Here is a 23,899-nt window from a genome sequence, read left to right as displayed (position 1 = left end):
AAAGTTTTTGTAATATTTACAACAAAATTGTACATTTTACAAATGTTTCGACTACTAAAGATTTGGTAGCTGCACTTCCTAAAGTTTTTCTCCAGTGTACAGCCATGAATTCACAGGATGACATTAACACACTTCTAAAATAAAAAATAATGAATGAAAATTTACTTTTCTATTTCGAATATGTATTTTATGCAATACAGTATTACGTAATATTGAACTGAAATATTGTCTGATGATGATTTTATATAATAATGGTAGCCACTTGGTTAAGAGAGCGTCGCGTTTTAAGTAATTGAATAACTTAAGAATCTCCATCCAAATTTTAAGATTGCAAAACTGCCTTCTTTAAATTTTCCCGAATTTGACGATTGTTTCGAGTTAAATATGATTAGCGAATGGGCGCACCTTGTTACGTAGATCTGCCTTGAGCTCACCGAGAAGTTTGATAGTTTGGCAATGACAGCTAAATTTGCTACACATCTTGACTCGCGGATCATATCCTCTTGGCCGGGGCCTGGCTTCGGCCGAGATGCAAAATGAAAGGTGGGAAGATTTTTTAAAACTGTGACGTCACAGATTTTGTTTATGTTGTTACTTTTCTTATAATAGTCCACTACATAGGAAAAGTGTTTTTATTAAAAGTAAAAATAAGCAAATGAAATTAGTTTTTTTTCCTAATTCAATGCTAGCGTTCAAAATCATAAGGGCCCGACATTTCAACAGAAAATAAAATTTCAGTATTGTTGAAGTGTTCTAAACTCAATTTCATTTCAATTTAAATTCTCGTTACGTCGACCAAAAACGTAAACGAACGAAGTCAGAGTCACACAATCTTTTGCTCCTTTGAAGGATAAACATTTGACAGTGCATGGGAAAAAAAGGTTGCAAGTTTTTTCATGTAAAATGAACTTGAAAAATAAATTTAATTGACTCCGTATGACTTAAATTGAGACGAAAAGTTTTCCGTTTGCGTCTCAGTTTTAGACGACTGAAGTTTTCAGCACCCTAATTGTGAAAAAAGTAAATAAAATGGCTGACGAAAGTCAAACTTCCATGGAGTTGCTCTAGAATCCAAACATAGTAGACATTAGAATACTATTTCTGAAATAAAAAAAACATTCCAGTTCGTGATATGTTCTGTTTTTTTTTCATCATGCGAAAAATATGATTTGGAAATCTGCAATTAGCTTCTGTATATCCTCCTTCAACGTTATTCGTTGACACATTCAATTTTGTACCATTTCAGTAACTGACTGGTATGCCTGATATGTGAACTGCCTATCTTCCTGGCTACTAACACAATCAAAGTTCAACACAACCAAAACCCGTGAATCTTCCCACCTTCTATTCTTCATCTCGGGCTTCGGCACTAGCGTATTGTGTTTCTTTTTTTTTTTTTTTTTTTTATTTTTATCTTCGCTTATTTTTCGTCGGCCTATTTCCGCCACTTTAGTGCCAATCACCGACATCAGGGAGGCGACTCCACCTGTTCCTACCTATCAGACTCAACAACTCATGAGCCGGGCCAACTTCTTTTACTTCCGCTCCGAAGGAAGACGTAACCAGAGATTTTTCGCCTCAGAAAATCCCAACGACGCCAGCTGGGATTGAACCCAGGCCGATCGGATTGTGAGGCTGTTACGCTAACCATACAACCACTGGCGCCGTCGCGTATTGTGTTTCGTTTACAAACAAAACTCAGTAGACTTCCAAGATGGCTGAAGAAGGGTTTTAGCAAGCTGGCCCACCTTAGGATATACTTCTAGGCACCTTGGAGTTTTGTTTATTGCAACGTTTATGGGGAAAAAGGTTCCACAATCCATTCATCTTCTTCAGTTTTCCCTGCCCGTCGACACTCTGTGAAATCCGTGTATGGATCATCATTCTTCATAACTTCAAGACCATAATCGTCTGAGTAAGCTGCGATAGTCGTTCGAGCTTTTTACTTAAATCACTTTAAAAACAAAATGTTGTTCCTGCGAAAACAACTCTGTTCGTTGGGATGTTCTGTTGCGAAGCAGTTAAGCACGAATAATACGTACAATATCCCCACCACGAATTTATTTCTTATCAACCGTAGTAATAAAGTTAATTTATATGGACACAGGTAATTCGTTTTGATAACAAACATTTTTCAACGTGATTCATTGTTGTGTTTCGATAGTTGTAAAATGACTAGCATCAGCAATTTAAAGGGAAATTGTGATCTGGAATGCACTGCTGGAACAATGAATGATGGTAAGTGAATGAAATAGGAATTCATGATTTCGTTCAAATTCGCAATTCTCTGCGAAGAATTGCCCCTAACAGAGGAGTGTCATGGGATAAGAATATCTTAAATCAGTTAACTAGTTATATTCCGTTTTTTTGAACATGTATTTCATCGCTTTGAATGGTTTCGCTGCGTTGGAATTTATAGCGTCAGTGAATGCCATGACATCATGTTGGCATAAAATTACAGTTTAATTCATACATTTTTTTTGCATTTTCCAGTCAAACAGATAATCATTAAAAAGTTGGGAATAGAGGTAGGATATACACCGTTTGTGAGTACTCGCGAACATCTGGCTAAGTATGCACCAACATCAATGGATCAGTTACCGCCAAGATCGATGCAGGATTCTTTCACTTCCGCTATAATTCCGCTAACGGAAGATAAAATATTAAAGGATAAATACGTTGGCTTCATGGGTAATATTCGATTGGGTCGTCTGATGGAGGACATGGATATGTTTGCTGGTATGGTAACAATGTTCTAGAATACAAATTTTAGATCTGACATCAACGCAGAATTTCATAATTCATTTTAGTATGGGTTGTTCACAAACATGTGCTAGTGCCCGATCTTCCCGAAGGAGCTGCTCTACCATACACATTCGTTACGGTTCTGGTGGATAAAGTGGATTTTAGCGATTTGGTGCCGACGCACGAAGCGGACATTCGTCTGTCGGGACACGTAAGTTGGGTAGGACGAACTTCGGTGGAAATTGTGGTTTGGATGGAACAGAAATTACACGGACAATGGCGAAAACTGACCCGGGCTCTGTTCCTGATGGCAGCTAGAGATGCCACCAACACAAAAGCGGCTCTTATCAATCCTCTTGTTCCGGCGAACGAAGAAGAAAAACTAATATTCGATGGAGGCGAATGTGAGTTACAACTTAATGGCCTTATTGATATAAACTAAACTTTTTTTTTCTGATTCAAGCTCGCAAAAGAAGGAGAATTCAGTCACAAAAGGAAGATCTTCTCAAGACAGAACCGAATGATTTCGAGCAAGGTTTGGTACATGATCTGTTCGTGAAATCCATCGACACAAAGAGTCGGGCTTTCAACAAACGTATTTTGCCGCCAGGCTATATTTGGATGGAAGATGCAACAATGGCAAACATAGTATTCTCTCATCCAGAGGATCGTAATGCACACAACAAAGTGTTCGGTGGCTTTTTGATGCGTAACGCGTTGGAACTCAGCTGGGCTTTGGCATACAATTTTGCTAAACGTCGGCCAAAGTTGGAACACATTTCTGATATTAGTTTTCATCATCCCGTTGATGTTTCTTCTATGCTGAATATGCAGGCCCATGTTATCTACACTGATCTACATTACATGGAGATTGTTGTCCTGGCCGATGTGTACGATGCGGTGACTGGGCAACAAACGACCACAAATAGCTTTTACTATACATATTCTGTTGCCGAAAGGTTACCCAGCATAATGCCCAAAACATATCACGAAGCAATGTACTACTTGGATGGGCGGCGCAAGTTCCGTTATTCTATGGGAATTGATAAACCACAGAATACTCAAGATGCAGCACCAGACAGGAGCAACCTGTAGGCTAAACATAAATTCAAATAATGGATATTATCTCAACTCGAGCAATACAGGCAGTTTAATGTGTACTAACACTCAATTTGTTTAATTTATTGTTTAATTTGTTAATATGTTGTCTAAGGCGTCATGTTTTTTTTACTAATTATGTTATAAACATATATGTTAATAAATGTTGCAAGAGTGACTATTCAAAGCGAGAAATCTAGGTCAACGTGTCTTAATAATAATGTTTATGTTCTGTAAAAGTAATTGTGTGTGGTTTCAGATAAAGGGTGATACCGTCAAAAATTGGTCGACTAAACTCATGCGTATATTTTCTAATTTAATTTAAAAAACTTGAACACCACTTATTTTGTAGTTGTGCGCGTATGGAACGGTAACTCTGTTTTTTTTCGTTTTGCATTCAGCTATCAAAATGGCGTTAAAGTAAGAGGAAAGACGTATACAATGTTGCTCACATATAAGGCGTGATGCACAAATCACGTAACGCTAAAAATTTGGATTTTTTAACACCCTCCCTCCTTATGTAACGCAATTCCTATCTCTAATACACGGTAAGTAACGCAACCTCAACCCCCTTCTCGCGTTACGTAATTTGTACACCCAAGCCTAAGGAGCTGTTCACATACCACCTAGCCTAGAATAGCACTTCGGGTCTACGTCCCTGTCCCTGTCGTAGAAGGCGACTAATCGGGTGACAACGCGAGTAAGGGCGCGGTAAAGCCTATGGAGAATGCACCGTGGAAATACCGTGTACAGGAGCAACGAGAGGAGTGCCGAGCACATCAGGATCGACGCCAGTAAGATCCTGATTACTACATACTGGTATGACATGGAAAACGGACAAGACACGAAAACGGATAACATGCGATGCTAAAAGCCGACAGTCGTGCTATTCTGCTCCCTGAGTAAGGAAGGGTGACACCTACCTGAAATGGCGTGTGGGTTAATAGTACGGTTGCCCCCGTCCCGGTAACAACTTGGCAAGTCTTCGGGTACGTTCGATGCTCGTCTAGGCCTTGGCACTAGGTACTAGGCACCAGTTGTCACATTCCTGACTTGCGCTGATCCGGCTCTGAACACGGTCCCCATGAAGGACCGTGTCAACCCCTGCATGGCCTCACTGCTTGCATAGATAACCATGAGATCACAAAAAGGCGACTATGTACAACGAGCGGAGATAGCGGCCCGAAGTTGGGACCCAACCAAAATGGAGACAACCTACAAAACCAACGAAGAACGAAGAGAGAGTATGATGGATACAGGTGACCAAGCCAACGCGTTCATTCGTAGTAAAAAGCTTCTGCGATCGCCAATACTCAAACAGGTCGAAACACCAGGCTCTAGCGGCAGTAATGGAGGAATACCTGAGACCCAGCAAAGTCGGGGGATCAATCCCCTGTTCCTGCCAAAGTCCAGCGGTAGTTTAACCCAGGAAGGAGGGCTGACTGGAGATAGCATCCTGAGCACGATCATGTTGAGGGTCAAAGAACTCGACACCTTCGTGCAGGACAAACCCAACGTGCATAAGGAGATCAAGACCAGGATGTCGGGTATAAGATCTCTCTTGGGACGAGCTTTGAAGGAGCACGATGGACTCGTCGAAAGGACGAAGGCACTCGCAGAAGCGTTGCAAAGAGCTGCAGCTGGACAGGTGACGCCAAAGATTCGTCGAAACCGTTCGGAAAAAAGGATTCACCAGCAGAAAAAGAAATGCTCAAAAAACGCAAGGACGATCACGACAACGATGATCAAGACGATAGTGCCGCCCAGGGCGACAGCGAAGAGCTGGGTGACAGCGATGACCAGATCAGCACCGATAGCAAGAGAAACGACTGGAGCACGGTTACGAAAAAAAACAAAGGAACGAAGAAAAAGAGAGGGAGAGAAAAGTGAAAATAGTGGAAAAAAATAAGAAAGAGAATGAAAAGTGGCAGGGGCCAAAAGACAAGAAGCCTAATCCTCGGCGGGCGAGAGACAAAGGCGATGCGAAGGGCAACGTATCATACGCTGATCTCTTTAAAAAAATGCGAGAGGACCCTGGCCTCAAGAGACTGGAGGAGAGCGTGGTGAAGTCCAGGCGCACCCAGAACGGCGAAATGCTGTTCGAGCTGAAGAGAGACCCAGAAATCAGGAGCTCAGCATTCAAGGATCTTGTAGAAAGGGTTCTCGGCGATGGAGCGAACGTAAGGGCCTTATCCTCCGAGGCATCGATAGAATGCAGGAACCTCAGTCTGTTCACCACCGAGATAGACCTACGTCAGAAGTTGGAGGAGGAAAACATCCTGGGCAAAGTTCCGATGAAAATCCGACTACGAAAGGCGTATCGCGGGACGCAGACCGCAACGATTCGTCTCTCAACGGACGCAGCGAACAAGTTGTTGAAGTTAGAGAGTATAAACGTCTGCTGGGCTGTGGGTCGTTTTAGAATCATTCCGCCTGTTCCCAAGCAACTGAAGCGATGTTTCAAGTGTTTAAACTTCGGCCACCTGGCGAAAGGCTGCTTGGGGCCAGATAGATCCAAATTGTGCAGGAAATGCGGAATAGAGGGACACTTTGCCAGCGACTGCAAGGGAAAACCAAGGTGTATGCTCTGCGAAAAAGAGGACAGTAATGACCATATGACGGAAGGCTTTAATTGCCCTGTATACAAACAGGCGAGGGCAAGCCAACAGTGATGGAGATAACCCAAATTAATCTCAACCATTGTGACATCGCACAGCAACTGTTGTGGCAGTCAACAACAGAAACAAAATGTGATGTCGCAATTATCGCGGAGCCGTATCGCGTTCCCCCCGGTAACGGCAATTGGGTGACGGATAAAGTGCGAATGGCCGCCATCCAGGTCATGGGCCGATATCCCATTCAGGAGGTAGTCTCGAGATCTTGCGAAGGTTTCGTGATCACAAAGATCAACGGAATTTATATCTGCAGTTGCTACGCACCTCCCAGATGGACGATGGACCAGTTCCACTATATGCTGGATGTCCTCACCGAGGAGCTCGCCGAACGAAAACCAGTCGTTATAAGAGGGGATTTCAATGCTTGGGCAGTAGAGTGGGGAAGCGAGAGGGACTAGTTTACTAGAAGCTCTAGCCAAGTTGGATGTTACCCTGTGCAACGAGGGCACCACTAGTACCTTCCGCCGAGAGGGTCGAGAGTCCATCATCGACTTGACTTTCTGCAGTCCGTCGTTAATGACGAAAATGAGGTGGAGGGTATGTGAAGGATACACCCACAGTGATCATCAAGCCATCCGTTATACCATTGGCCAACGAAACTCCGTGGCAGTACGGATAAATAGGACATGCCCGCGCAGGTGGAAGACAAAAACCTTTGACAAGGACCTTTTCATCGAAGCACTACGCGTGGAAAGCGACGTCTTGAACATGAACGCGGATGAACTGACGGAAACGCTAGCAACAGCATGTGATATAACAATGTCAAGAAAAAGGGAACCCAGGTATAAGCGACCTCCAGCCTATTGGTGGAGCGAGGCACTTGGCGTGCTTCGGGCCAACTGCCTTAGCGCCAGAAGACGTTTGCAACGGTCAAGCATAGACACCAGAGAAGAGCGGAGAGTGGAATTCAGAGAGGCTAGATCCACTCTTAAACGGGCGATTAGGCGGAGCAAATCTAATTGCTTCAGGGAGTTATGTCGGGACGTGGACGTCAATCCATGGGGCAATGCTTACCGAATGGTGATGGCGAAGCTCAGGGGCAAAACGACACCTTCCGAAATGTGTCCCGAAAAATTAAAAATTATCGTGGAAGGGTTATTTCCGCAGCACGACCCAACGACCTGGCCACCCACGCCATATGGAGAGGATGAGGATAGCATCGAACGCAGAGATGTGACGAACGATGACCTAGTTGCAGCTATCAAACGCCTAAAAACGAAGAAAGCGCCTGGCCCAGATGGAATCCCCAACGTAGCCTTGAAAGCGGCAGTCCTAGCATTCCCTGATATGTTCAGGACAGCCATGCAGAAGTGTCTAGACGAATGCTACTTTCCGGATCGATGGAAGGTACAACAGCTAGTACTACTGCCCAAGCCAGGAAAGACGCCGGGTGGTCCAGCATCGTATAGACCCATATGCCTGTTGGACACTCTTGGGAAACTTTTGGAGAGAATCATCCTTAATAGGCTGACGGAATGCACGGAGGGAGTTCGTGGACTGTCCGATAATCAATTCGGATTTCGGAAAGGGAGATCCACGGTAGATGCCATTCGCATAGTGGTCGAAAGAGCCAACAGAGCATCCAAACAGAAGCTCATAGGAAATCGATACTGCGCTGTGATAACGATCGACGTTAAGAACGCGTTCAATAGTGCCAGCTGGGAGGCCATCGCGACTGCGCTCCACACGATGAAAGTCCCAGACTATCTGTGTAGAATACTGAGAAGCTACTTCGAGAACCGTGTGCTGGTGTACGAGACAAACACGGGCCAGGCGCAGATTAAAACTACGGTGGGAGTTCCGCAGGGCTCTATCCTGGGCTCATCGCTCTGGAACAGTATGTACGATGGTGTACTAAAACTGAATCTGCCCAGATGTGTGGAGTTCATTGGCTTCGCGGATGACATCGTTATTCTCGCGACAGGGGAATCTTTGGAACGGGTCGAAATGCTCGCGACCGAGTCGATAGACATGATCGGAAGGTGGATGCAAAGTGTGAAACTGCAGATAGCCCACCACAAGACGGAAATGCTGATTGTCAGCAACCGCAGGGCGGTGCAACGTGCAGAAATCACAATTGGAGAGCACTCGATAACCTCGAAGCGAGACCTAAAATACCTGGGGGTGCAGATCGACGATCGACTGAACTTCAACAGTCACGTCGACTACGCTTGTAAAAAAGCAACGAAGGCAATCAATGCACTGACACGAATCATGCCCAACAACTTTGGCCCAAGCAGCAGCAAGAGGCACCTCTTGGCTAGTGTCTCCTCATCGACACTACGTTACGGTGGTCCAGCCTGGATCGCGGCGTTAGAAACTCAGCGGAACACGAAGAGGTCTACGTCATAGCCAGGTTGGTCCCCATAGACATCATCTTGGCGGAGGACAGCGAGTGCTATAGGAGGAGGGGAACCAGAGGAATCCGGAAGCTAATGAGGGCGGAGTCGATGGCTAGGTGGCAGCAAGAGTGGAGTGCGGCGCAAAACGGCAGGTGGACGCACAGGCTCATACCGACACTAATGGGATGGGTGAACAGGAAACACGGAGAGGTAAATTTCCATCTAACGCAGTTTTTGTCTGGTCATGGCTGCTTCAGGCAGTATCTGCATCGGTTCGGACACGCAAGATCGCCTCTTTGTCCGGAGTGTGGAAATGTGGAGGAAACACCGGAACACATCGTATTCGAATGTCCCAGATTCACCACAGTGCGCGAGGGGCTGCCTACCCTTCATGCTGGGAACATCGTGGAGGAAATGTGTCGTGACGAGGGCACCTGGAACGCAGTAAACAGTGCAATCGTACATATCATGTCCAAGCTACAGCGGAAGTGGAGGACCGACCAGCATGCGGATAACGCCTGACCATAAGAGATGAACAATCAAGACGGCTGTAGTACCGGATAGTCCCCCCCGAGAGCCGCCGTGACGGAGTGCGCGTCATGTTGGAGGGCACTACCTAATCGGCGCTCCGCTGGGAAGAGAAATCCTGCGAGGGTGACTGTGACGGGGCGCGCGTCAAGTTGGAGGGCGCTTCCTAATCGGTGCACGTCTCGACAGGTAATCGGATACTGCCGCGAATGACTGAAAAATGCCTGCCTGACAACGCCTGATCGTGGCCTGGATGGAAGAACACCGCGAACGCTCGAAGGAGCGAGCATCAAGGATGAAACCATGATCAAAATGGTGCATACCCCACGAGAGTAGCTGTGACGGAGTGCGCGTCATGTTGGAGGGCACTACCTAATCGGCGCTCCGCTGGGAGAGAAATCCTGCGAGGGTGACTGTGACGGGGCGCGCGTCAGGTTGGAGGGCGCTTCCTAATCGGTGCACGTCTCGACAGGTAACCGGATACTGCCGCGGAGAACAGCAAAAATGCCTGCCTGGCAACGCCTGATCGTGGCCTGGATGGAGAAACACCGCGAAGAATGAAACCATGATCAAAATGGTGTATACCCCACGAAAGTAGCTGTGACGGAGTGCGTGTCATGTAGGAGGGTACTACCTAATCGGCGCTCCGCTGGGAGAGAAATCCTGCGAGGGTGACTGTGACGGGGCGCGCGTCAAGTTGGAGGGCGCTTCCTAATCGGTGCACGTCTCGACAGGTGAGAAATCCCGCGAGGGTGACTGTGACGGGTTGCGCGTCAAGTTGGAGGGCAATTCCTAATCGGTACACGTCTCGATGGGTAAATGGATGCCTGCGAAGAGGACATAAGCGCAGTGGAATGAAAAGCGAATAGAGAGAAAAAATGTTGAGAAAAAGGGAAGGACAACGTTAGTCAGCGTTGAAAACTCGAAGAGTGCATGAGCACAGCCGCCCCCTGAAGTAGTCGCCTAGATGTGGTCCCAGGGGGAATAAGGCAACTAGTAGAGGGCTTGGTTTTTGTGGGTGCGATCCCCACTCGACGTCTGGGTTAACCCTTCCCAGATAAGGCTGGTAGAGCGTTCCTCACCTCTATATATATATATATATATATATATATATATAAAAAATACCACGAACATGTTCACGTGATATTAGTTTTCATCATCCCGTTGATGTTTCTTCTATGCTGAATATGCAGGCCCATGTTATCTACACTGATCTACATTACATGGAGATTGTTGTCCTGGCCGATGTGTACGATGCGGTGACTGGACAACAAACGACCACAAATAGCTTTTACTATACATATTCTGTTGCCGAAAGGTTACCCAGCATAATGCCCAAAACATATCACGAAGCAATGTACTACTTGGATGGGCGGCGCAAGTTCCGTTATTCTATGGGAATTGATAAACCTCAGAATACTCAAGATGCAGCACCAGACAGGAGCAACCTGTAGGCTAAACATAAATTCAAATAATGGATATTATCTCAACTCGAGCAATACAGGCAGTTTAATGTGTACTAACACTCAATTTGTTTAATTTATTGTTTAATTTGTTAATATGTTGTCTAAGGCGTCATGTTTTTTTTACTAATTATGTTATAAACATATATGTTAATAAATGTTGCAAGAGTGACTATTCAAAGCGAGAAATCTACGTCAACGTGTCTTAATAATAATGTTTATGTTCTATAAAAGTAATTGTGTGTGGTTTCAGATAAAGGGCGATACCGTCAAAAATTGGTCGACTAAACTCATGCGTATATTTTCTAATTTAATTTAAAAAACTTGAACACCACTTATTTTGTAGTTGTGCGCGTATGGAACGGTATCTCTGTTTTTTTTTCGTTTTGTATTCAGCTATCAAAATGGCGTTAAAGTAAGAGGAAAGACGTATACAATGTTGCTCACATATAAGGCGTGATGCACAAATCACATAACGCTAAAAATTCGGATTTTTTAACACCCTCCCTCCTTATGTAACGCAATTCCTATCTCTAATACACGGTAAGTAACGCAACCTCAACCCCCTTCTCGCGTCACGTAATTTGTACACCCAAGCCTAAGGAGCTGTTCACATACCACCTGGACAACTTTAGAGGGGTAGGGGCACGAACATGTTCACGTGATATTAGTTTTCATCATCCCGTTGATGTTTCTTCTATGCTGAATTTGCAGGCCCATGTTATCTACACTGATCTACATTACATGGAGATTGTTGTCCTGGTCGATGTGTACGATGCGGTGACTGGGCAACAAACGACCACAAATAGCTTTTACTATACATATTCTGTTGCCGAAAGGTTACCCAGCATAATGCCCAAAACATATCACGAAGGAATGTACTACTTGGATGGGCGGCGTAAGTTCCGTTATTCTATGGGAATTAATAAACCTCAGAATACTCAAGATGCAGCACCAGACAGGAGCAACCTGTAGGTTAAACATAAATTCAAATAATGGATATTATCTCAACTCGAGCAATACAAGCAGTTTAATGTGTACTAACACTCAATTTGTTTAATTTGTTAATATGTTGTCTAAGGCGTCATGTTCTTTTTACTAATTATGTTATAAACATATATGTTAATAAATGTTGCAAGAGTGACTATTCAAAGCGAGAAATCTAGGTCAACGTGTCTTAATAATAATGTTTATGTTCTGTAAAAGTAATTGTGTGTGGTTTCAGATAAAGGGTGATACCGTCAAAAATTGGTCGACTAAACTCATGCGTATTTTTTCTAATTTAATTTAAAAAACTTGAACACCACTTATTTTGTAAATGTGCGCGTATGGAATGGTATCTCTGTTTTTTTCGTTTTGTATTCAGCTATCAAAATGGCGTTAAAGTAAGAGGAAAGACGTATACAATGTTGCTCACATATAAGGCGTGATGCACAAATCACGTAACGCTAAAAATTCGGATTTTTTAACACCCTCCCCCCTTATGTAACGCAATTCCTATTTCTAATACACGGTAAGTAACGCAACCTCGACCCCCTTCTCGCGTTACGTAATTTGTACACCAACCCTAAGGAGCTGTTCACATACCACCTGGACAACTTTAGAGGGGTAGGGGCGCGAACATGTTCACGTGGACTGTTGCCAGAGCAGATCAAACAGCCATATCATCAACAGCGGGCTGTTCAACAGACATATGTAACGATGTGTCAAGGGTATGTCCGGAATAAACAAACCAAACGCCATAAGCAAACAAGATAGTCGAGTGAGCAGCATTTATTTCCAAATTATATTGTACTTTATTTACGGAGAAGTTTATGAAATTTACTAAAAAAGGAACGAAAAAATGTAAATATTATTATATTTATAATGAATTAAATAATAAATGAAATCGCATTTCAGCTTAAAGCGATACAAACGTGAAGCAACGCGTTTTGCTTTTAAGGTCGTTCGAAAGATTTGTAAACACTCCGTGTTTCCAACATGGACATATTTAATATACATTTTCCAATAATATATTCATCTCTATAAGGCGTGGGGAAGAAATTACCTCAAACTACAAATGCGGTTTTTTGACCACCTGTCTCTATGTAACAATAAGTAAGACCCCCTCCCTCTCATGTTACGTAATCTGTGCACAACATCAAAGTCGTTGGAAATTTTTTCATAACATTTTAGATTTTATTAAATAATGAAAATATCAACGTAGAAAATCAGGCATCTGCCCAGGCCGGAATCAAAGGCTTACGATGTAAGAAAAAGATTGTATAGAAGAAGAACCATTCCAAGAAGAATATATGTTTTATTATAAGTGTTTGGTATGTGTATTTACTCCTTATTTTCCCATCCCTATCAATACGATGTTCATCATCTAAGTCGATGATTTCGTGACCAAAAAGGACCCTATACGTAGATAATCCTGTGCAACTATGCGGAGAGTTATTCAATGCGTGCTCTATTTCCGAGATACGAGTGTCCCATAGTCTCTGATCGCTCCGAACATATGTTCGAATACAAGCATTGATTGTGCGATTCATCCTCTCAACAGGGTTAGCCTGGCTATGATAACGTGAGTTGGCCCAATGCTGAATATGGAACTGTTCCAGAAATCGCTGGAACTCTTTGGATAAAAATGTCGAAGCATTATCCGAGATAATGTACTCGGGGGTAGAGTAGCGACGAAACCAATTTTCGGAAAGGATTTTGCAAACCTGAGTTGTTGAAATTTTTCGAACGGGAAACATGAGACAGAACTTGGAAAATAGATCCATTATAACGAAAAGGTGCGTATTACCTTGTTTGCTTCGGGGTAAAGATTGAATATAATCAATGCCTATTATTTGGAAAGGCTTGGTCGTGATTCTCTGTCGACCCATCTCGGGAGTTTGGTTTTTTTTTTGTTTTTTTTTTATCCCATCCGTTTATTAGGCTCATTTAGCAATTCAGCTGTCACAGAGCCGAATTTATTCGTATACATTTTTATGTTAAGATAACTATTGTTGTATATTATTTAGGCTTAAGATTCCTATCTATCGATAAACATTTGTTTTTTTTATATGTATAACACAGTAGCTGTTTAGGCCTAAGAATATTCCATTTCTATCGATACACAACACATGCCGCCTTTTTCGGCGTTAGAATATTCCTATTGTTCGAATGTTCACAGTTGGACTGTTCACAACGGGACTGCTGATATGAGGCTTCCATTGCTGTGTTAGAATTAGCACCAATTACCGATGCAGCAGATCGTAATGTGAGCGGTAAGGGACTGGGATTACCGACACATGATGATTGTTGCGTGGACGTAGTAGCTAGAATAACACACAAAGATGGTCAGTTGAGGGGCCCTGAGTTATTAGCTCATGATCGTCCGCTTAGTAGCGTACACGCAACCAATTAGGCTACGAAGACAGATGTTGGGATTGGTTGCTCGGTTTGCTCTCTTTACAGATCGAACAAAGTCGTACGTGGGTTCGGAAATCTTTGGACATTTGAGGCCAATAGTACTTTTTCTTGATTTTCGACATAGTTTTTTCATAGCCTAAATGAAGAGAGTTGTCGTGCTCTTCTCTCAGAATATCTTGTCTTAAATCAGGTGGAACACATATTTTCCATTCGAAGCGATAATCAAGTAGGGGATTTTGGGCAAGAACAAACTTTTTCAATACTCCGTTTTCTAATCGAAAATCTTTAAAATTTTCAGGGTTCTTTTGAACTTTACAGACAAGACTACTGTACCAGTCGGATTTTTGAGGATTCGCACTGAGAGATTCTACCGCACGCGACAGGGCATCGGGCACGACATTATCAACACCTCGTCGATGTTTAATTTCAAGATCATGTATTTGAAGTTCAATACTCCAACGGCACAGTCTAGAGGATGTTCTCCAGCTGCTTCGTAAGATGTACGTAAGAGCCGAAGAATCGGTGTAAACGCAAAATTTTGTACCCTCGAGGTAGCATCGAAACTTGTCTATGGAATTGAGAACAGCCAGCGCTTCTTTCTCCGTGGCACAATACCTTTGCTGAGTGGTTCCCAATTTTTGGGACAAGTATGCGATCGGTTTATCGATGCCATCATAGGATTGGGTTAAGACTCCAGCTATTGCTGTGTCACTGGCATCACAGTGGACGGAAAAGGGTTTGTTGAAATCGGGATTAGTAAGGATAGGTGCACTTGCTTTGATGCTCTTCAAATGATTTACTGGCTACAATAATGTCGTCCAAGTATATGAACACGTTGGGTTCCAATTCACTCCCACCCAACACTCTGTCCATCAGTCTCGAAAGTGTCGCCGGACTGTTGACCAGACCGAAAGGCATTCGAGTGAATTGGAACAACCCACGACCGAGAACGGAAAATGCCGTATACTTTCGAGATTTTGGATGTAAAGGAATTTGAAGGAAGGCTTTAGAAAGGTCTATAGTGGAGATAAATTGGCTGGGCCCAAGTCGGCTAAGTATGCGATCTGCATGAGGAAGAGGATATGAATCTCTTATAGTACGTTCGTTTAGCTTCCTAGCGTCTAAACAGAGCCGAACAGTATCGTCAGGTTTATCAACAGGTACTAAACGTAACGACCAATCGCTGTATGATCGTTCAATTATCCCACATTGGAGCATATTATCAAGTTCGCAGTTAATCTGCTCCTGCCGTTTGGGGGAAGTTGGAAATGGATTTATGCGGACAGGCGGTTTCTTTCTATCTTTCTCAGACAATTCGATGCGATGCATTATCATCGACGTCACATTCAACTGGCCTTCAATTGTCGGTATGAAAAGAGATTTGACTTCTTCTAATTTCGACTGTTGATCTTCAGTCAGAAATAAATTGGTTGTGTCCCACTCGAGTTCTTCTATTTTTCCGGGAGAAATTGTTGGTATTATACCAAATTCCCGCCAGAAATCAGCCCCTAAAATTAACTTTTGTTTCAAAGAAGGGATCACTAAGGTGGAAATGATCTTAGTGGTTCTGTCGAAAGTTATGGGCAAATTTATATATCCTAAAACTTCTAAAGCTTGGCCACTAGCAGTAGTAACCTCAATGTTAATATCGTAAATTTTCAGCTTACATGATTCAATTATCTGTCTTGAATCTGCACCTAGAACAGTACGATTAGCACCACTGTCTAACAGTCCAATCAATGGGATATCGAACACAGTTACTTTGGCAAAAGGTCGATCATCGTTCGAATTGTTGAAAAATTGTTCGTCGATTTCGATTTTGGATGTGTGTATATATTGAGAAGGTCTTACAGGTTGGAAAATTTTCTCATCTAATATGAAACGATTTTGGGGGTTTTCGGATGTTCCTTGAACCACCTGCCTCGTCAGGCGGCCTACTGAGCGTTTTTTGCACAGTATGGACAACTATCCGTATCTACATTATGAAACCCGCAATTATTACAAAATTTGTGTCGCGGACGCTCACACTCGTCTTGATGATGACCCATCAAGCGACAATTCCAACACATTCCTTCTCGCGGAGGTCTGTGATTATCCAGCAGCACCTGCAATCCTTTGTCTATCCCACTGGACCTGTTCTCTTGATAACTCATGTACTTCTGATATTCGCGCGGTTGTTTCCGTAATGGTTTATCGGTTCCGGATGTATGAATTTGCGGCGTTCGGTAAAAACTACGCGTTTTTTGTGATGGTTTTCCCGATTCCACATGGTTTTTCGGTTCGTCTTGAATCTCGTTAATCTGCGCACGGTTTCGCGTAGGTTGCTCTTCAGTACTATGGTATTTGTACCAGAAGGTAGCGTCCAATTTTCGACCTAGTCTTTTCAAATCGACGAGGTTATCGACATTCGCAGTAACGGCGTGTCCTTTGTAGTCAGCGCGCATATTACGAAAAACTATTTCAAATTTTTGACGTAGGACTACGTCTTTCATCTCTATACCGGGGTGTAAAACCAAAGTTTCGAGAACGAAAGCGTTACGCTGGAGACCGAGATTTTGAGCGTTAATAGCTCTTAAACAACTGAACGAAATGGTATGATAAACACTTCATTTGAAAGATAAAATGTCTACGCGACATATACTTGTTACTTTTTCATTCAAAAACTTGTTTCAATAGTCTTAAAATTGCTTTCAAAACAGGCTATTGAAATCACCAATCGGTATATAAGCGAGCGCCGCTCGTAAACCCACTCAGTTATGATTGAACAGCGATTGGAGCATGTTGTCGCTGTTGTTGTGAAGCTAATTTCGTTTATCATGAAAACGCTGATGAACGGTGTCACCAAGAGTCTGTTTGTGCACCTAAGGCCAAAAGGGAATCCATCAGGAGGAGAGTGATGCCACGGTTCCGCTTGAAACATCGGAGCAGCCGCCACACACACACACACACACACATACACGCGCGGAATTCTCGTTGCTATCATCGTTGCTGAAAAATAATCTGCCAGTTCCCCTGGGAATTGAAAAATACATTCATGCGAAAGAGTTTATTTTAATGTTTTATATCCATATAACACTGCAACCAAATACATTTGGTTTTGTTATTTTCCAATCAATCGCAATTAACAGGAAAGCTTCTGAATATTTTTTTCCCCATCAGTGGAAATTTTCGTATCCAATATTGGATGCATAGCATAAAAAACGGAAAATGTTTCACATCGCGAAAATCAAGTAATTTTCGAGCGATTATTTGCTTTCTACTCATATAATGCTGCGACCAAATACATTTCGTTTTGGATTTTTTCAATCAAGTGCGATCAACGTAAGACCACGTCTTTCGGCAATTTATTATAGGTGCAATGAATCTTTAGGAATTTCCGCTCTACGCGCACTGGCAAACAATGTTTACTCAACAATTTCTCAAACGAGAAATGGGTGTTGTGAGAAAGGATTAGCGAACGCGAAAACGACAAACGGGAGAAAGATACGTTTGGAGGTTGAAGGAAATTGGCAGAAAACTTCTTCATTCTATCATTTAAATAATGTGATTCATACCACATCGTTTTGCCAGAAAGAGATTATTAATGTTCAAAGGAGGAATCGAGTCCTCCGAGGAAATTACCCAGCGCAAATTAGAGTCGACTATCGATTGCGGCATTCGTACACAAATAATTTTATAATGCAGTTTCACCAAAGTGATTTCTTCGGATATATTCACTACATCATGTCATGTATTTCATATTCTTTATTAAGAAATCCATATCCATGGCACCTATCGGTAACGAATTATTATCGAAACCACGATTTTCGCTAAATGCTCCTTTCAGTTCGGCCTGTAAAAAACTTTTCTGTACTCTAATCCATCAAATTTGGAGCCCTGAAAAGGGCTGTTGATTATATGCTAAGCTAATATAGCACGCTCTCCTCGGATACGATGGGCCAGCTGGATGTCCTTGGGCATGATGTGACGCGTTTTGCATGGATAGCACACAAATTGGTATCTTCGAATAAGCCTCCTGCAGCGTCATAGCCGCGGAACTTTGGAAGCGCAAGTCGGTTTTGAAGTCCTGAGCAATTCCACGATCCAAATGCTGCAAAGGTAGCTGCGGATCAGCAATTCGGTCGACTTCTGATAGCGATGAATTTCACGCAAAGTTCCCGGTCGATAGCGATGTGGCTTCTCCACCTATCCTGCTACTGGTGCGCTTATTCGAGCTGACTTCGTGTGCCTTACCACCGAATGACTAACGAGCTGTCTGCGAAAGACTAACGAGCTCGAGTCCTCACGGTGCGAGAGTAGAGTAAGAAATGAACGAAAGCAAAGGAAGCGTCATTTTATAAACCATAAAAGTATAGAATCTAAATCCCACCCTTATTATATTCGTGAGTATACAGTAAGCTTATACAATAAAGAGGGTGGGGTTTACATTCGATTCCTTTATGTTTTATAAAACGACACTTCCCTTGCTTTCGTTCATTTCTTACTCAACTCTCGCACCGTGAGGACTCGTTTCATCGGGACTAAGCAGACAGCTCGTTAGTCCTTCGGTGGTAAGGCACCACGAAAGCAGCTCGGATAAGCGCACCAGCCGCAGGAAGCGTGAAGAAGCCACATCGCTATCGACCGGGAACTTCGCATGAAATTCGTCGCTATCAGAAGTCGACCGAATTGCTGATCCGCAAGCTTCCTTTGCAGCATTTGGTTCGAGGAATTGCTCAGGACTTCAAAACCGACTTGCGCTTCCAAAGTTCCGCGGTTATGACGCTGTAGGAGGCTTATTCAAAGATACCAATTTGTGTGCTATCCATGCAAAACGCGTCACATCATGCCCAAGGACATCCAGCTGGCCCATCGTATCCGAGGAGAGCGTGCTATATTAGCTTAGCATATAATCAACATTTTCAGGGCTCCAAATTTGATGGATTAGAGTTCAGAAAAGTTTTTTACAGGCCGAACTGAAAGGAGCATTTAGCGAAAATCGTGGTGTCGATGATAATTCGATACCGATAGGTGTCATGGATATGGATTTCATAATGAAGAATATGAAATACATGACATGTTGTAGTGAATATATCCCCATATCGAAGAAATCACTTTGATGAAACTGTTTACCGTTTTTCGTTTTCAAGTGTTGGGAAAGGGCATTATTTTTGCTGAGTAAATTCCAAGAAAAAATCCATTCCTTCTTTAAGCGTGATTCATTCTGCTTCGGATCAACGGAACAGTGATAATCATTTCATACAAAAGATAAAATGTCCAAGAGTTATATGATTGCTATTTATTGAGTCGGAAAATTGTTTCAATAGCTTAATGATAGCTTCGAAAACAGGTTATAAAATGACGCTTCCTTTGCTTTCGTTCATTTCTTACTCTACTCTCGCACCGTGACGACTCGTTTGTTTGGGACCAAGCAGATAGCTAGTTAGTCTTTCAGTGGTAAGGCACACGAAAGCAGCTCGGATAAGCGCACCAGCCGCAGGATAGGTGAAGAAGCCACATCGCTATCGACCGGGAACTTTGCGTGAAATTCATCGCTATCGGAAGTCGACCGAATTGCTGATCCGCAAGCTACCTTTGCAGCTTTTGGATCATGGAATTGCTCAGGACTTCAAAACCGACTTGCGCTTCCAAAGTTCCGCGGTTATGACGCTGCAGGAGGCTTATTTGAAGATACAAATTTGTGTGCTATCCACGTAAAACGCGTCACATCATGCCCAAGGACATTCAGCTGGCCCGTCGAATCCAAGGAGAGGGTGCTATATTAGCTTAGCATATAATCAACGGCCCTTTTCAGGGCTCCAAATTTGATGGATTAGAGTTCAGAAAAGTTTTTTGCAGGCCAAACTGAAACGAGAATTTTCGTTACATCATCGAGAAAATTCCGGAAAGATCTAATCGTTGCTGAAAAATAATCTGCCAGTTCCCTGGGAATTGAAGAATACATCCATGCGAAAGAGTTTATTTTAATGTTTTCTAATTATATGGCGAACACAGCGACCAAATACATTTGATTTCGTAATTTTTCAATCAAGTGTAATTAGCTGGAAAGCTTCTGAAGATTATTCTTTCCCATCGGTAGGATATTTTCGTATCCAATAATGGATGTATAACATGAAAAACGGAAAATGTTTCGTATCGCCAAAATTATATAATTTTCAATCGATTATTGCTCAGTCGCCGAAATTTTCATACTCAGAGAGTTCATTCTCCTCTAGTTTGCCTTCCAAATTGCCATCGTAAACCACACCTTCTCTCGATTCAATCACGCACGAAAAGCATACTGAAATGATATTCTGGTGGTGAAACCCATTCATTTTTCGTGAGGCGTCGTGCACAAATTACGTAACGCGATAAGGGGGGAGGGGTTAGATGTTGCGTTACTTTCTGTTTATTAGAGATAGGAAATTGCGTTACGAAAGGGGGGGAGGTTCAAAATCCGGATTTTTGCGTTACGTAATTTGTGCACGACGCCTGAGGACATCGACAAGACAACATCGTTACTGAACGAGCTGAACGGCGAGGGATCGAGGTATTCATCACCTGGCTTGACCTGAAATGCAATCAGTTTGTTTTAACTGTGAGGGAGCGCAGAAAAGCCGATCGATCAGAAGGAGAAGAGGAGGTGACCAAGAGAGTATCAGCATCGAAATACGGTTCCTCGGGAAGACATAGAAGCAGCCGCCACACACACACACATACACGTGCGCAACTCTTCTCGTTTGCTGGTTATCGAGAGGAAACCTGGAAAGAAATGATCGTTGCTGAAAAATAATCTGCCAGTTCCCCTTGGAATTGAAAATTACATTCAAGCGAGTTTATTTTAATGTTTTCTATCCATATAATACTGCGACCACATACATTTGGTTTTGTGATTTGTCAATCAAGTGCAGTTAACAGGAAAGCTTCTGAAGATTATTCTTCAGAACAAGGTTTTTTGTATCCAATATTGGATGCATAAAACCTTGAGTCTTCAAAGTAACATTCTCGTTTTTGAAGTCACCCAAATATTTATTTATTCATTCATTCAGGATGGATTTAGATTCAACTTCAAACAAATGATCTCTAAATCAACGATAGTCCTACGTCACCCTTGCAGTTATACCATAGATATAACCCACTTCCTGTATTTTCCCTCCGACATCGGTTTAGTAAGTGAATTGAAAGTTTTCTGCATCTCGAATAAATAATCCTGAAATGTTTCCTTATTTCCTTGTTTGCGTGATATTGCGCGGATCTCACCGATATGGTCATGATCTGGGCTCAGAAATTCTTTTTTCATTTCGCGAACTAGCTCTTTCCAACTACCGAAATCTTCATTTTCAATACCCGACATGAACCAAATTTTTGCTGGACCTATAAAAAGATGAATAGCTAAACAAAATAGTTCCTTATTCGAAACTCCTTCGGACTTAGCGATAAATTCGACCTCTTGAATGAATTTTATCAAATTTCGACCATGATCTCTACCGTCGTATTTGAGATTCCATTCAGAAATGGGACGATATTTTCGTGATGAATATTTTTTCGTTTTAGATTTTTCTTTACGTCTCACACGAGGTACGTCATCTGACGAATCTGATTGTGAGCTATCTACGGTTTCTGAACTAGCAGCTCGCGGTAATGGATTTTTGGCGTTATCCTGAAGACGAAATTTATGAATCATTTTCTCTTCTTCTCTATTCCGTTGATCTTCCATCGGTTGAACTCCGATTGGATGAGACACATTTCCTGACAACATCGCGTAAGGATTTACCGATTTCGGAACTTTGGATACCGATTTAAGCTCACGCCGTGGTGGGATAGATTGTTGGATCACACTGGCTTCAGGAATATTTTGATTTCTTGAACTCAGTGCTTCGTCCTGACTAATTTGCGTTGCTATGCTCTCTCGAGAGTTTGCATTCTGCTGCGTGATGGTCAAGCTGGACAAGGTTTTTGCGATTTGATTAATTATTTCCTTTTGAATTTCATTGATTGGGGAGAATGGTGAGAAGTATGTATTCAGTAACTCGCGAATGGAGCCTTTCAATTTGTCTAAATCTTCCAAATCGTAATCTTCGTCGGCACATTCTTGCACCCGTGTGCATCTCACAAAGTAATGTACTAAACGTGTTTTCAACGAGTCGTGAATACCTTCATAACGAGTTTTACCTTCTAATATATCTCTGATCCCTACTATGCTATCATCAATAGCGCTTACTTCAGCTTCAATCAACTTTTCACAACGTGAAAAGTCTACATCAATATTATTATTTTTATTTTCCTCCTTCAATCGGTCTCTTAACCGCCTACGAAGAACTGTATGACTTTCGGATTCTCCGAATTGAACTGCTCGTATTATTAACTCATATTCTACTTCTTCTCTTTCCAGATGGTGAACCATAAGATGCTTATACTGGATTATAATATCTGAATCCATATTAATTGCAGTAATTTGGAATATCTGCCCAGGCGAACGAAAAATATTAAATACCGATTCACAGCCAGATCAACGTCTGTGTCCTCCACAGACTCACTCTGCTATCCAGCAGTACTAACCCTTCTTCGTCACCGGTCAAATGAACGGCACTCCAGGATGGTTTTGAAAAGCGGCTTTTGTGATTCTAGGGTTATTTAACACTTTTCTTTCTTTGGCTTCAGATAGTTTTATTACTATATTAATTTTATCACAGCACCACTTCAATATAAATAAATAATCCAACACCAATTATACGAATATTATATAGGTAAATAAATAAATATAAATAAATAAATATAAATATGCGCATAAATAATGAATAAACGAATATTTCTACTTTCACATAAATATCAAGTATACATATAACGTTTCGTTTGAAGAACGAAAATAAACTTTTTAAATATGAAATATTTTTCTTCCCTCGGTAGGGTATGTTCCCGTTAGTTTACCAATGTATACGTGTGTATATGAGTGTTTTTGTTGGGCGCCAATTGTAATTTTGTGTTTACTTCATGAATGACTAGCTCATTCAGCAGGGTCGTTACCCCAACGCTCACTGTCAACTACTTGACGTCAGTTGGGAGCTGAGGGGAATTCTCTCTTGCGTTCTACACACATCCACAATGGTTAGGGTCCTCAACCACGTTCTAACTTCACCTCAAAGGCTGAGATGATTCCTTTTTCCACCAAACTCTATGGGGCGAGGCTTGGTAACCCCTTCCGAGTTCGATTACGATGTAAGAAAAAGATTGTATAGAAGAAGAACCATTCCAAGAAGAATATATGTTTTATTATAAGTGTTTGGTATGTGTATTTACTCCTTATTTTCCTACTTCCTCTTTACTATTCTAACCTACTTGTGACGTCACATTTTTATGTAATACTTGCGCAATTTTGAGCAATGTGGTTCGGGTTCGGCGGATTTCCCTTGTTGGTTTCTGGGTTAGCCTTTTCCATCCACGTGTGTGCTGTGTTTGGTGGTAATGTTCTCTAACTTTTGTCTATTCGTCCGCCATGTGCTAGATTAAGCGTAATAAGAAAAAAAAGGTCCACTGTGCAGACCTACACAGTTCAGGTTATAATATACCAAACATCGCTCATTAACCGCATGCTCGTTATGTGCTTTTCTTACCTTTTTCTCTCCCTATCTATTTTTCTTTAACTTTCAGGTTGGTACTTTTTGTCGGT

General features: G+C 42.4%; 1 protein-coding gene across 1 annotated transcript; it reads left to right on the top strand.

Annotated features, from left to right (window-relative positions):
- The first annotated feature begins 1,777 nt into the window (after positions 1-1,777).
- On the top strand, positions 1,778-3,911 carry LOC129780474 (acyl-coenzyme A thioesterase 9, mitochondrial-like). Its single transcript, XM_055788792.1, has 5 exons — positions 1,778-2,107; positions 2,165-2,238; positions 2,494-2,739; positions 2,811-3,149; positions 3,209-3,911. Exons 1-5 carry the CDS (start codon positions 1,968-1,970, stop codon positions 3,838-3,840), a joined length of 1,431 nt encoding a protein of 476 aa, XP_055644767.1. The 5' UTR covers positions 1,778-1,967; the 3' UTR covers positions 3,841-3,911.
- Positions 3,912-23,899: the final 19,988 nt, after the last annotated feature.

Source organism: Toxorhynchites rutilus, chromosome 3 (assembly GCF_029784135.1).
Source record: "Toxorhynchites rutilus septentrionalis strain SRP chromosome 3, ASM2978413v1, whole genome shotgun sequence".
Classification (NCBI taxonomy): domain Eukaryota; kingdom Metazoa; phylum Arthropoda; class Insecta; order Diptera; family Culicidae; genus Toxorhynchites; species Toxorhynchites rutilus.
This window is presented reverse-complemented; position numbering and strand designations above follow the sequence as displayed.